The following is a 15,464-nucleotide window of genomic DNA, read 5'->3' on the forward strand; positions in this document are numbered from 1 at the left end:
GGAACACTGAACAGAAACAATCTGCCAAGTTACTTGTCATTGCAGAAGGTGATGTAAGTTCTCCTTCATGAATGAGTCTGAGAATAGATTGTTTTGGGGATCTGCAAATTACACGGGTTTTTTTGCCACACAGATGTGGGAGTAGTATGTGAGATTGTGTCCAGCACGTATTTCCTCCATGACCTCCTCCTAGTATTTAATAATACCCGATGACATATGCTCTAGCCTTATGATACAAATCTAGATATGTTCATTTGTTGGCTGGCAGTTAAATTTGTGCAGTACCTGCCTTCATTTGCTAATAGCATTTTTGCAACTATCATTCCACTAAGGAACATAAAGATGTGTAGGTTTTCTCAATGTATCTAGGACATATCTATTAGCACTCTCAAGTATCAGGGATGTAAAATAGGTAAGTTCATCAAGGGCATCTGCACCACCATCATACTGTGATAGGAAGGCTTTATGCTAACCGTTGCAATCTATATTTTCAACAATCCATCTCTGTGGTCTTTTATTCACCTCATGGTCGATACCAGAAGCAAAAATAATTGGCCTGTAGTCACTGCCATGAAGGTTGTCACAAGCAGACCAAATAAGACGAGGGAGTAAATTTGGTGAGCATAAGGAGAGGTCAATGTTGGACAGTGTACCAGATGATGACGTGAATGTGTATGACCCATCATTCAGTAGACAAAGGTCCAAGTCTTGTCTCACTATGTTTATATTTCCTGAGAGGAGCAGAATATGTTGGGCAATGAAGACTCCTACTATTAACGATGATGATGGGACATGCATGAGCATATCTGACATTTCTAAAGCATTGAACTCAGAGTTCGGTAGGAGATACAAATTGCAGATATGCAATTTAAGGGGGATGGAGATTTTTACAGCAACAGCAGGAATGAGGGTAGCTAGTGGTATCCTTGTAGCAAACACCTTAACCCGCATAAAAATAGCCATACCACCATTCTCCCTACTGTCTACAAGACAGTCCTATCGCTCACAGCTATAGCCTCTGAGTGTTACCACATCTTGTTGTTACATATGCGTTTCTTGGACATTATTAATGGTACATATGCACGCATCAGCACTCTAACATCTTCAATGCAGGATCAAAGACCTCTAACATTACACTGAATAATGTTCATAAAAGGTATTAAATACAGAAAAATATATGAAAAAATTAGTTATTGATCTGGTTTTCCTCTTTCAAATTTTTTGTTTTAAAAGACTCCGATGCCCTGGAATCAGGCGGTTCCTCTATCACATCCACCAGTATACATGGTGTTGGAGGGGGAGATTTTCATATATGGGAAGTTGCAAATGACATTCCAGGGGAGGAGGTTGTGAGGGCTCCCTTAACAGGGAGCTTATTTGATAGCTTATCACCAGCTGTATTTACTCCTGTTCACAAAGGTAAAACTTTAGAGACAGGAACTTTCCGAGGGATTGAACTGTTCATTTCACTGGTTGCAACTATCCACTTTTTATACATTTTAGTAAGCTCTGAAAAAGTGGCTATAAGTGAACAAACTTGATCAGACAACATCTGCATAAGTTTTTTTAACTTACTGCAGGATCTGCATTGTTGGTTATCTGCATTTAAAAGAGCTTTGCTTGATGTTGCGGTGGCAAAAGAGATATCAGGTTTAACCAAGTTAAGGTCTAAGAGTTGGTGGCGACTATATAGAGAAACAAACTAAAGTATTAGTAAAAATTTTTAAATTTTACTATTTTTAAATTTTATCAAAAGGCAATTGCTTTTAAGACAGCCCTACAACAATGCCAGAGAAAGCAGGCATAGCTATTATAATTAGAACATAACATCAGCAGCCAAAATAATAACTAGAGATAGTCTAGTAGAACAAAAGAGTTAAAACAGAAAAAAATTCATGCTGTCATTTAAAATTTTGCTTCTGGTTTTGGTCAATGTATACCATAATGCATGCCATTAAAGCAAATAATTCAGACACTAAAATGATATCTGCTATTCAAAAAAGTATGACATAAAATGTAATAACAGATGAATCTTTTATTCTGATCGATACAAAATAACAAATAAGTTACATAAATCACCACATTACAAAATAAATTACAAATATAAAAACAAATTCATTAAATTATATTAAGAGTTAAACACATTAATATTAAAAAAAAAAACTATTACAAAATAATTCACAATTTAGAAATCGCTGCTGAAAACTATTTTGAGCACATATTTTTGTATATATGCTCTGGAATTTCTGTAATCAAACAGAAAGCTAATCTTTTTTATTTTTAAATTAATATTATTTATTAACTCATAGAATAATATGGTTAATATGGTTAAAGAAAATATTTTAACTGTATTTTAAATAGATTGGGAGAAAGTTTTTCAAATCCTTCAGCAATTTATTAAAAATGGCAGCATGATACAGCCTTTTTTCAAAACTTAATTAATGGGTGTTTCTAAAAGGCCACAACCCTAAGAAGGTGGAAGTCACGTACAGATAAATTTTATTTCTCCTTACATGTCAGCTGGCAACACTCAAGGTACTCAAGGTTAGCAGCTTATAACAGTTGAAATGTCCTTATGCACTAGTGCTGTACCAGTATAAATCATTTCTATTGTGTTAATTGCAATTTGCAAGGGCAAACATGTGTTTATTTTTGAGACTTATTGCACGTATAAATCTTACAAATGAGTCAAAGATGAGTTTAGAATAAAATTTCCCAATTCTTCAGTTTCCTAATATGTAAACAATATTGTGTTTGGTTTATAAATTTTGTGAGAGTGAAAGCATGCAAGATTGGAATAGCACAGGTTAACCATTACTGTCAACAGCAGAAGTTCTGGAGGATGTTAAAGAATGTTTGACTCGCACAAAAATCGCTTAGAAAATTGTCTTCTCAGGCTGGGGCTTTCACTGTCTACAGCTTTCAGAGCTACTAAAAAATTATAATCGCATGCTTATCACATCAGTGTCATTCAAGAACTGAAAGAAGAAGACCATGGAAAAAATTTACAGTATTGTCATTGGTTTCATTCTCCTGTTGATGACAACAGTATTGAAATTTTGGAATGAGTTATTTTAGTGATGAGGCACAGTTTCACTTGGGATGGCTACATTAACAGCCAAATATGGAGCACTGAAAATCCTAACACGTTTCATGAAAAACCATTACATGCACATAAAATTGGTATTTTTTAAAATTTGGTGTGCAATTCCCCATGTTGTGAAACACAGCCTTTATTTTTTGACAAATCTGTAGATGGTGTGGTTTATTGCAACAGTTTATTGCCTTCCATCATCTGATATCAAAAAGGTTGTGGCCTCCAAGATCCCCAGATCTTAACCTGCAGACGTTTTCCTTTGGGGGTATATTAGTTTTTAAAAACAATCCTCATACACTTGATGAATTGAAGGCTAACATTGAAAGTGAGATTTCATAAATTAGTGAGCAAACATTACTAAAAGTGGCAGCAAAAAATGTTATGAAACATGTACGAACCTGCATCGGGATCACAGGAAATCATTTTGAACATCTGTTGTACAGTTACAAAGATAATTTGAATACTGTTGTATAAGTATTTTATTAACATTAATATTTTTGTAATAAATTCATGTCATCAAAGGAGTTGCATTCTTTTTGAAATACCATTTATTATGATGAGTAATATGAAAACAGTTGCATTGTCTGGTTTGGTAAAGGTGCATATTGTTGTTTTTTAATAAAATGACTTTTCTTTTTTGGAAAGACTACATGATCAAATGTAAATGCAAAATATGAAGTTATATTAATCACTGATAAAATTATATAAATTTATGCTAAAAACTTTACTTAACCGTCAACAATGTCCACTGGTTATACAAAAAGGACCACCACCATTTCCAGAAATTAGGTCAATTTTATAATATACATACAAACAATTTACATACTCTGTTATAAAACAGAGTATACAAATATACATCTATCTACCTTACATAGGTAGATAGATGTATATTTGTGTGTATGATGCAATTTTTTTTCAATAAGAAAATTTAAATTTAAGTGCAAAAACAAAAAAACACTAAAAGCATGTATGTAAATAAGGCTGAAATAATTTTTCATTAACACCTTTTGAATTGATTTATTTTGTAGTTAATTTTTATATTTAGTACTGCATTTGTCATTTATGTTTTTATATTTGTCATTTATCATTTCCTTTGTAATTATGTATTTTCTGATTCTACTCTGATGAAGGTTTTACCCACAGCTTTCCATGATCTATTCAGGCAAATCTTGGGGAAGTCTATTTTTAACAGTGAAATAATGAGTCTACCCATTCCTGACACATTATGTACAATCAGAATAAAAGATTTGCTTGTTTTTTAATCTTCTCTATTTTCGTATCAACAATCATACTATCATTGTAATTATGCCTAAGCAATAGAAAAATTAATAAAAAAGTACTTTCTCCATAAGTAATAATGTTTACACAGCAAGTACTATAGTCAAAAAACATAACAAAAGTGTCATAACCAGCAAGACTAGTATAACCCTCAGCTAGCATGCCTGATATGATACCATTGCCTGTACATAACTAGCTAAGGGATAACTTAAATCTTCATTGCAGTTATGGTAGTAACTGATCCAATGTTGTTAAGTGATCTACATATAGTAATAAAAGCAAGTTAAACCACCATGAAGACTACTAAAAAATGTTATATATATATATATATATATATATGTGTGTGAATAAACACACACAATTTGCAAGCAAATACGTTAATACCTTTAAAGGAAGAGAGTGTGCAGAAAACAAGATAACAACTTCATTCCGTTTTTCTTTAGGGAACTGTTTCAACTCTGTTTGAATTCTGTCAGCAAATGTTCTAACTAAAAGAGGATGTGTTGACCACCTATCAATTAAACTCCACTTAATATTACTCGGAAAGTTTCTGCAAAGAAAAAATAAGAAATGTTATACACAAATTATAATGTAACCAAACTTTTTTTTTTGATAGTATTTGACCAATATGCAATTCATAGTGCTTTAATATGGAGCTGATATCAACACTGAAGAGGATATTCTGCCCCAACATAATCATATATAAATATATAATATTGTGCTCTTGGATTTCCAAATTTCATTACCACTAACTAACTATTTGGTATAGTTTTAAATACTATTTCTTTAATTTAAGCTATTCATTTAACTACACACAATATATACTAAGTTTTATCAGTAGAATTGAAAAATACATATTAAATGTACAAAATTAGAAAAATAAAAAATTTATATTAAAATAAACACTAAATAAAGTTTTTTTTTTATTTTACATTAAAAAATTACTAATTAAAAAGAGGCAGATCACAAAATTATAACTATATAAAGATAACACCACTTTGCTACATTCATTCTAGTAATTTTTTTACCAGTCTAGATTGTTTAGACTATGCCAAAACAACCAACTGGTTTTTTCCCATCTCATACCACACGTCAGAGAACAAAAACTAAAGGTGGTGTATGTGCAATAGTGTATGTATATATGATCAAATTAATGACTAAAAGACAAAAATGTAACGCTGCAATGTAAAATTTATTTGAATTTATGAATTACATTTAAATGATGTAAAAGTTGATACTCAATGAGAAGGTTATGATCAATGTATTCAAATAGCAAAGAGCTATCTATTATTACATAACGTTTTGATATCTTCTGATCTTTATATATGAATTTTTGAATTTCCCTAAGTAAAGATGGAAAGACAGAAAGAAAGAAGGAAAGTGGATGGAAGGAGAATTCAAAAAATCTCTTTGAAGAATTACAAAATTGAAAGTATATCTTTTAAGATTCTAGTTAAGCCAGAAAGATATAATTGGTGAAGACTTAGCTCTGCCAGGTATGAATAATGATCGAAGACAGGTAGCTCAGGATCAGCTGTCTGCAAGTTTTAAGGTAATGTACAGTCTACATGGCCATAAACCACTAAAAACAAAATAATCTCTGGCTCTAATAACAAATTTTTCAGCCAATTTAAATTACCAATCACCCAATCACTCAGAAATACAGACAACGATATCTGTTGTATTTCTTACAAGTTCTGTGAAAAAAGAATGCCAACAGTGAGACAAATCATAAGGACACATGAATAACACAAAAATCAGATACTTCTTTAAAATTACAATTTCAAATACTGAATAAAAACATTAACATTAGAATCAATTTTAGCCAGCTGAAGTTCTTTTATGTCTTATGTTATTTAAAATCTGTCTTTATTTCTTGTACATGACTGGTCTACACCTCCAGAGATTGCCGTGAAATTTGGAATCACCTTGTGATTCCAAATTTATATATATATATAATATATGTCGCATAGTTCACGACTCGATCAGGACATTAGGAGTTAGACAATTTAGAATGTTAATATAATTATAGTTTATTGGTTTAAAATGTTCATAATTACAACCAGATTAATTTATTAAATTAATAAATTAGATTATTAAGTTAATAATAATAGCAATGGTGATAAATACAATTATGATAATAATAAGTGACAATAATAAAATTAATGAACACAAATATTAATATAGTAATTACCACAATAATAAACAGGATAATAGTAGTAAATGATAATATTACATGTCAATAATAACAAATCAAACAATTAATACATAATATAGCAACATAATCAAAACAGTAAATATGACATAAAAACAGAGCAAAATACATAACATAATAAACAAAGAATAACAATCAAAATATTACACATCAAATAGTGATTAATGCCAATAGTAAATAATAAATACAAATTACACGCAAGACAGAGTTCAAAATAAATAATCATTCAGAATTTATTCCAGATAGAAAAAATAGAAAACTGTAATTCAGACCCATAAACAAAAGAAACCGTTAGTCTTAACCCTTTATAACCACTAGTCCTAAATTAACAATCATATAAAGTTCACTTGCAAATACCTTTGCCACCTACCCTAACAGGTTATTAATGAGATTTATTGCATTATTTCTTTCACTTATAGTAATATAGTAACTTACAATAGTATTTCTTATATACTTGGATTTATTCGTGGCATCACCTTAGTCATATAAAACTTTATTCAAGACTCTCCTCGCTGGACTGACGTCTCGCACTCACACTTATGACTCTCCTCACTGGACCATCATTGTAATGTCTCGCTGGACAAATTCGCAGAACTCCATCAAACCCACAAGATTCCACATAACTTGCAGCCTCTCCTTGCTGAATTCTTTGCAGAACTGCCCTTATGGAACCAACACCATAACGTCTCGCAGACTGGTTCTAATAGAACTCATTTTTAGCTGGTCTTACTGGGCTATTTATACTGCTAGCCTCTTTACCTGTCAGACTGAACCCAACTCGAAACATAAGAACAATAGATGAGCCTGTTTATAATCATGGATTCCACAACCAGGTCCGGTAGCTTTTCTCATTGTACAATAGGTGTTTATTGTTTGTCAGTGGGCAGTATAACAAAAGATGATTGTTAAACAGACCTATTCTTTACAAAAAGGCTTCTCCTTATTGCTACTTTCTGGTTTCCTCCAATTATTATTACGGTAGGAATCCGTTATTCAGGCCTGCTATACTGGTCTTGTTACAATATATATATAAAAGTCCTAAAAATTTTAAATATAAAATGTCTGAACATTTTAAATACAAAATGTCCAAACAAAGCATTTTAGCACAAAAGTTTAGATGAACTTTTTCCATTATTTTAACGAGTAGAATAGATTATGAAATTTTCAGGAAAAAATTGTATATATATATATATATATATATATATATATATATAATATATATATATAAAAGAATAAAAAATCTGTCACAAATTGAAACAATTAAAAAAGAACATTAAACAACTACTTACCTATTCATGTAATGATTGTAAATTGCATTAAAGCTAGAACCTGACGTAGCACAACTATACTGAGGATACTGTGAAAATAACACCACTCTTTCAACACCATCCCTAAAAGAATTTAATTCATTAAATGTTAGAAATCAATTAATATTGTATTCACATGGATTAAATTAGAAGGAAATGAAGAGAAGGGAGAATGGTTTAAAAGAATCTACTAGAGAAAAAAAAACAGTAGGTGAACCAGAAGTTGCAAATAATTTTTTTTTAGATTTTTGGTGGAAAAACAACCTCATGATTGTTGTAAACAAAAACAAAAATCTATTGCCTTTAACATTAATATGACAACTAAAATTATTTCATTCCGCAAGAAAATCTAAATATAAAACTGAATTTGTTTACAGATTAAATATATGCAGAACAACATTTTAATCCATAAAAATTTTTTTTATAAACATGCTTTTATATATCTGAACATTGTACTAAAAAGTAAAAAATAATATTTTCAAAATAAAATATTACTGTAAAAAGTTTAGCAGGCAAAATAATTCAATTCAATTTCAGGAAAAAAAGGATCCAAACAATGGATTACACAGTAAACAGAAATAGAAGATAGTTTTGTTTTCAACAAAATAATGTGCATAAAGTTGTCTATTTTCACAAGACCATATTGAACGGTATGGGGAGCAACCTCAGTTCTATTTTGCACCAAAAAAGAGAGTTTTGGTTCATTCAAAGAGATTTACTAGATATTGGATATTGCAGCTATTACTTCCACTTTGCATCAAAACCTTTGTAATATTTAAAGAATTTATGGTGATATTGAACATGAAAGCATGCCCCACTGGTTTTCATTGTGAGGGAATGACCTCACAATGAAACCTTTTGCACCTTAACTTAGTTCATCCAGAGAGATTTACTAGATATTGTATACTGAAGTTATCATTTCCATTTTGCATCAAAACCTTTGTCAAATTTAAAGAATTTATGTAGATATTGAATATGAAAGCATGCCTCCCCCAAGCTTTTCATACTGGTCTTCTGAAAATAGGCAACTTTATACAAATTATTCTGTTGAAAATCATCTTCTATTTATGTTTACTAGTTAATATATTGTTTGAATCCTTTTTTTCTTTAATTGAATTGAATTATATCGTATGCTAAACTTAGTTTTTCAGCAGTTCTTTAATTTTGAAAATATTCTTTTTTACTTTTTAGTAGAATGTTTAGATATAAAAAAACATGTTATTCACATTGTACTAAAAACTGCTCTCTATGACACTAAAAACTGCATTATTTTTATTTAATTAATAACATTTAAATTTTAAATATTGCATAATTACAATATTTTTAGTATAACTGTTATAGAATTTATTTATACTGAATAAAAATAACTTATATAATCTATGAAAAAGTTACTATTATCACTATTAAAATATACCGAAACATATGCAAAACCAAAACAAACTGAAACCGTGGAATGAAAATGAGTTAAAGAAAAGCATGTAATAAAATGGAATTTAATAAGAAAATCTATTATAATTATCCTAAATTGATACCAATACAAACTCATTTGGGTATAAGACAGGTCGATTATAATTTAAAAATACTCTGTACAACAATTCCCAGCAATAAACATAATTTATAAAATTTTTCTATTAAAATATAAAACACAAAATAAATATTTAACATTAAAAATATTTCTGAACATCTGGCACAAAAAAAATTGTTTTACTACAAAACTATTTTGTCTTATCCTGCATTAATAACATGGTTTTTTACTGGATTATAGTTTGCTATAATAATTATTGTTCACATATGGTAAATAAGCCATTAATAAGCTTCTATTAGGGAAAAGTTTAGTCACACTGTGATGAAGATGACAGTTTCATTTCTATGCAACATGATTTTTTATATAAATTAGATAATTAACTGCATGATTTCTTTTTTCTTTATAGAAGAATTTTACAAAATTAGCCTACAAGACAGATTCTGATAAAAACAGACAAGATAATATTAAAATATTATTTTCTACTAATCAGCCACTTCCTAACCGATCTTAAACCTCATTTCTTTGTTAAGATTTCCTCATGTTTACATCTACATTACTGTGATGAGCAGAGAAGATTTCTAGAAATTGAAAGCGCAAGAATGAACGAACAACAAAAAAGTTTTTAAAATTGAGTAGAATGTTTAAAATTAAGAAAACTAGAAAATGAAATGTAGTTAGGAGAATAGGAATTTTTTTGAAATTATTTGCAATGAATGAATGAATGGAATGGGATGATTTAGCTGTTGTTCTATCAGGATAATCCCTAGACCCGGAGATAAAATACTACTTAGGGCTGGAAAGCAGCAGCATACATATAACATTCAGAGCACATACCAAAAAGTGTGTCATGAGTGTATAACATTCACATCATATCAGCACAGAGTGTGTCACTAGTGTATCCTATATTTTGCAATAAGAGTCCAATTTTGTCTGAGGAGTTGTTCACAGAATTTATCATGAATAGAGGAAAAGATCATTCATTATTAAAAGTTAAAGCTAATTTCCTTTTGAAAATAGTAGAAGTAAATTATCCTTGTGTAAAGTACATTTTTGATTTTGTAATTGTCTGTAATACTAAGTTCTTAATTTAGTATTAATTTTCAACAGTTATGTAAATTTCATTACAAATCAGAATTATTTGTTGGTTGTGACATAATAACTTATTTTTCAAATAATAAGTTAGTAGAGTAAATAAACTGTACATTTGTAAGAGTTTTAACATGTGCAATCCTTCAATACCCTTTGTTGAACAGAATACATGTAACAATATTATGGAATACACAATGTTAAAAAAATAAAAGCAAATTTTCACTCCAAGATCACCAAAGATGCTCATTCCAACCAAGATGATCACTTACTTTAATTTATGAAATGAACATTGTTTTATTTTTCACATCTTTGTTAATCACTACACCACATAGATGGGGCAGTATTTTATTTTCTAAAGAAAACTGTATTTTATTAGTTATTCAAAATCAGGAATAACATATTGTCATTAAATGTAGTGCAAAATGTTATTCAGGATATTATTTTTAATGGCTACAATACATTTAAGAAAATTTTGACTTTACATAGTGTATCATAAGCTAAACTGATATTTAATCCAGAAAATTCCTATATTTGCTAACATGTATAATACATAATTACACATTTGTATAAAAAATGTGTGTAATGTAAGTAATTGCATTAATTATTTTATATTTTACAGTATTAATTTGTAATTAATACTTAATTTTATTAATATAATACTTAATTTCAAGAAAAATCTATAAAAAGAACTTATAAAAACTTACTTTTCTATTTGTTCAAGAGTGCTATTTGTTAACGGATCAACATAACGGAATGCTACATAATACTTGTGTGGTGCCGTTTCAGGTGATACTTGATCCAACTTCTGGCACAACAATTCACCCTAAAAGAAAAAAAAAACTGGTATGAGACATAAATTAATAACAGTACTAACATACATACTTATACTCACAACTGAAGGGAGACTATATATAAGGTATATGTTTCACAGAAGGGATTCATTAATTTGTTGCTTTACACCAGGGGGTTCTCAACTTTGTGCCTGCGGGTGCATATGTGCCCTCAGAGGTATTACAAGCGTCCACAACAAAGTGTTAAAATAATGAAAAAAATTACAGAAAATAAAAAGTTACTTTAGTTTTTAAAATCTTGCTTAGTGAGAAATTCGCTAAACTGGCTACACTGACTGCCTGTTATAATCATGCCTCCATCGACATCTTTGTTGTATTAGTAGTATTGTATTAGTTGTCACCGCATGCTATTGTTGTAATCTAGTACAATTGTCATGACATGCTACCGACGTGTTTTTTTGAAGTTATACTTCTTTCAAGCGATTAGAGGAGAGATGAGAGTGAAATTTTAACATGCATGCGCACACAATCACATGAAAAATATAAATATAATTAAGTAAGCCGTTAAACAAAGTTCAGTTTGTATATACTTTAGCTAAGTTCTCTCATAAGAGGCTGAAATGACTAATAGTTTATATTGTGAATGTTGTTCATGTAAGCTTAATTATTTACTCTTAATAATTACTCTGTACATAAATATCAATAAGTATTTAAAGATTTGAGTTTAACTCTCTGTAAGTATTATTTGTTGTTAGTAAAATAATAATTATTAATTTAATAATAATAAATTTTATAATTACTACATATTCTGAAAATAGCAGACATCTGGTAATAGTTTGATATTTTTTAACAAAACTGAAATTATTAATATAAAAAAAAAGGCTAAAAATATGAACATAAGGATTTATAAAATGACTACAACTAAAATTGTTTAATTAATTCAATATCTATCTTTGTTATTTGATTTATTTATTTAAAAATGTAATACATTACCATATGTTTGCTACTTGCATGATTATTATTTTTTTTATTTTTTGTTTCTTAATTTAAAAGTTTTAAATATACAATTTTGTTTTTATTTTAGTCTTCAAGATGGCTAAAAATAACAGTGAAACATTTTAGTTGCGCCAAAGAAATATAACTTCAATCAAGCGTACGTAAGTACATACACCCATTTGTTTTTTATCAACATTTCACTCCAAATGAGTAATACAAGTAAAAAACAACGAACCTATCTAAACAAAAATTGGAAAGAAAAATACTTTATTATTGAAAATAAGGGGAAACGTATTTGCTTAATATGCAACAGTGTTGTGTTAGTAAAAAAACATAACGTTGAACGTCATTACCAAACCATCACAGTTCTTTTGAGGTTAATTATCCGCCTAAATCCAGGCTAAGTAAAATAAAATTTAATCAACTAAAATAGGGGTTATCTACTCAGCGAGCATTTTTTACCAGCCAAATAAACAAAAATGGAAATGCCACTATTGCCTCCTTCAAAATTTCTTATTTGTTGGCAAAACAAAAAAAAAACATTTTTAGAAAGTGAACTAATTAAGGAAGCATTTCTTGTTGGAGCTGATTCATTATTTGAAGGACTTTTTGACAAGCGAAAAATTATTTCAGCAATTCAAGATTTACAATTATCAAAAAATACAAGTACAAGAAGAATCCAAGCGATTTCAACAGATTTACAGTCAATTGAAAAATGATTTGCCCTTGTCGAAAAGGACGAATTTTCCCAAGCTGACCTTATTATCCATACAGATAAGATGGTTAAGTAAAGGCAAAGTACTTGCCTGATTTTTCTATCTTTTGAAAGAGATAAAGGGAATCATTTTAAAAAATCAAACGTCTCCACATTTAGATAACCTCCAATGGTTGATGGACTTTGCTTTTTTTATCTGACATTAAAAATTCAACAGTTTAAACCTGGATCTCCAGGAAAAAATTAACATTTATCTGAAATGAATAGCTCTATAAAAGCAATAATACAGTTTTGGATAAAAAATTATCTTTTACACTTTCCAAGGATGAAAAAAATGATTGGTGAAAATAATTTTGATCTAAAATAATTTATCACTCATCTTAAAAAAAAGTTTTATTACAGTTTGAATGTAGATTTCAGCATTTACTATTATCAGTGGCTACATTTTTTGTAAATCCTTTTACTAGATAAGTAGAAATTACTGAAACTGCAATTTATAGCAGGACATCTTCAAGAAAAACATCGAAAATTGAAAAAGAAATTTCAGATTTCAAAATGACATTATTAAAATTTCACAATTCAGATGAAAATTTTTGGAATTTAGTTGATCATAAAAAATACAATTTTTTTGAAAAAAGGAGCCAACAAAATCAAATCCTGTTTTGGTTCCACATATTTGTGCGAATCTTTCTTTTCAATCATGAATATTATCTCAACTTATAATGCCAACTTTGATTAGGATTGTCATCTTATACTCCCAACTATGAGAAATTAGCAAATGAAATGCAGTGTCAAAGATCGCACTAATTTGACTTTTATAATAATTAGGTAATATGTTATAGTAAATATATGTTACAAAATGTATGTTATAATAAAGGACATAATACTTTTTTTATTTATTTTTTAATCTGATTGCACCTGCCACTATTTTTTGCAATCTCAAAAAAGTTGAGAACCCCTGCTTTACACTATTTGTTCTAGTCTTTCTTACAGCACAAATAGTGTAAAGCTTCTGAGATATAAGTGGTGTTAGCCATTACTGCTTCTCTGTGAGTAAAGTAATGGTCATTACACAGCCTATCCTTGAAAAAAAAAAAATGAAGGTGGCATTTGTTAATGCTGAATATTGCCCACATTTTGGTACGTTTGGCATGCTTTGTCCCACAACAGCAAATAAATGATATGCTATATTATTAATAAATTCCCACATACCTTAAATAATCTAAATTACAGATTGCAATTCTACTGCATTAACTTTCAATCATTAAAAAAAATTCCAACTAATAAATACAGTACAGAATTGCAATAATCCAAACTATTTTTTCCCCCGATTTTAGCCTCTGGGAATTACTGTTCAGATACTACTTCAGAGGATGAATGAGAATGATATGTATGAGTGTAGTCTTGTACAGTCTCAGATCAACCATTCCTGAGATCTGTAGTTAATTGAAACCCAACTACCAAACAACACCAGTATCCATAATCTAGTATTCAAATCCATATTTAAGTAACTGCATTTACTAGGACTTGAAAGCTGGAACTCTCCACTTCCAAATCAGCTTATTTGGGAAGACGCGTTCACCACTAGATCAACCTGGTGGATTATCTAAACTTATTTGTATTATCATATATTTATTTTGGTCAAGGCAAAATTAATTGTTGATCTAAAATGTACTGCTCCCATCTGAATAAAAATGTCAAGAGACTATGATATAAAGCTACTTAAAGATACATTAAATTCCACAATTTATTAGGTACTACTATCAGGCAATCTTTTCAGCCTGGAAACACCAATTTATTAGTCTACATATCATTAACCTACATATCATGTTATAATTAGTCTAGTGATAATTACTTATGCACCCAAAATAAAAACAAAACATATTATAATCACAAAGTATATGTGTCGTCTTCTAATTAAAAAAATTACTTTAAATGAATAAATCTAACTAGCAGTTAATGATGTTAAAGAACAATTTAGATTCGGAGTAACAGTACAAGGTGAAAAGATAAAGATGCTACGATTTGCTGATGATATAGTAATTCTAGCCGAGAGTAAAAAGGATTTATAAGAAACAATGAACGGCATAGATGAAGTCCTACGCAAAAACTATCACATGAAAATAAACAAGAACAAAACAAAAGTAATGAAATGTAGTAGAAATAACAAAGATGGACCGCTGAATGTGAAAATAGGAGGAGAAAAGATTATGGAGGTAGAAGAATTTTGTTATTTGGGAAGTAGAATTACTAAAGATGGACGAAGCAGGAGCGATATAAAATGCTGAATAGCACAAGCGAAACGAGCCTTCAGTAAGAAATATAATTTGTTTACATCAAAAATTAATTTAAATGTCAGGAAAAGATTTTTGAAAGTATATGTTTGGAGTGTCGCTTTATATGGAAGTGAAACTTGGACAATCGGAGTATCTGAGAAAAAAAGATTAGAAG

At 29.4% G+C, this 15,464-nt stretch overlaps 1 protein-coding gene across 1 annotated transcript in view; it reads right to left on the reverse strand.

The window, feature by feature from the left end:
- Nucleotides 1-15,464, reverse strand: part of FeCH (ferrochelatase, mitochondrial) — a 62,393-nt gene that overhangs the window by 15,239 nt on the left and 31,690 nt on the right. The window contains exons 4-6 of the mRNA XM_075367177.1: nucleotides 11,216-11,334; nucleotides 7,880-7,981; nucleotides 4,760-4,925 (exon numbers count right to left, since the gene is read on the reverse strand). Of these exons, the coding sequence (XP_075223292.1) occupies nucleotides 4,760-4,925; nucleotides 7,880-7,981; nucleotides 11,216-11,334 (387 nt within the window). The remainder of the gene's footprint in view (nucleotides 1-4,759; nucleotides 4,926-7,879; nucleotides 7,982-11,215; nucleotides 11,335-15,464) is intronic.

Source organism: Lycorma delicatula, chromosome 5, assembly GCF_047948215.1.
Source record: "Lycorma delicatula isolate Av1 chromosome 5, ASM4794821v1, whole genome shotgun sequence".
Lineage (NCBI taxonomy): Eukaryota > Metazoa > Arthropoda > Insecta > Hemiptera > Fulgoridae > Lycorma > Lycorma delicatula.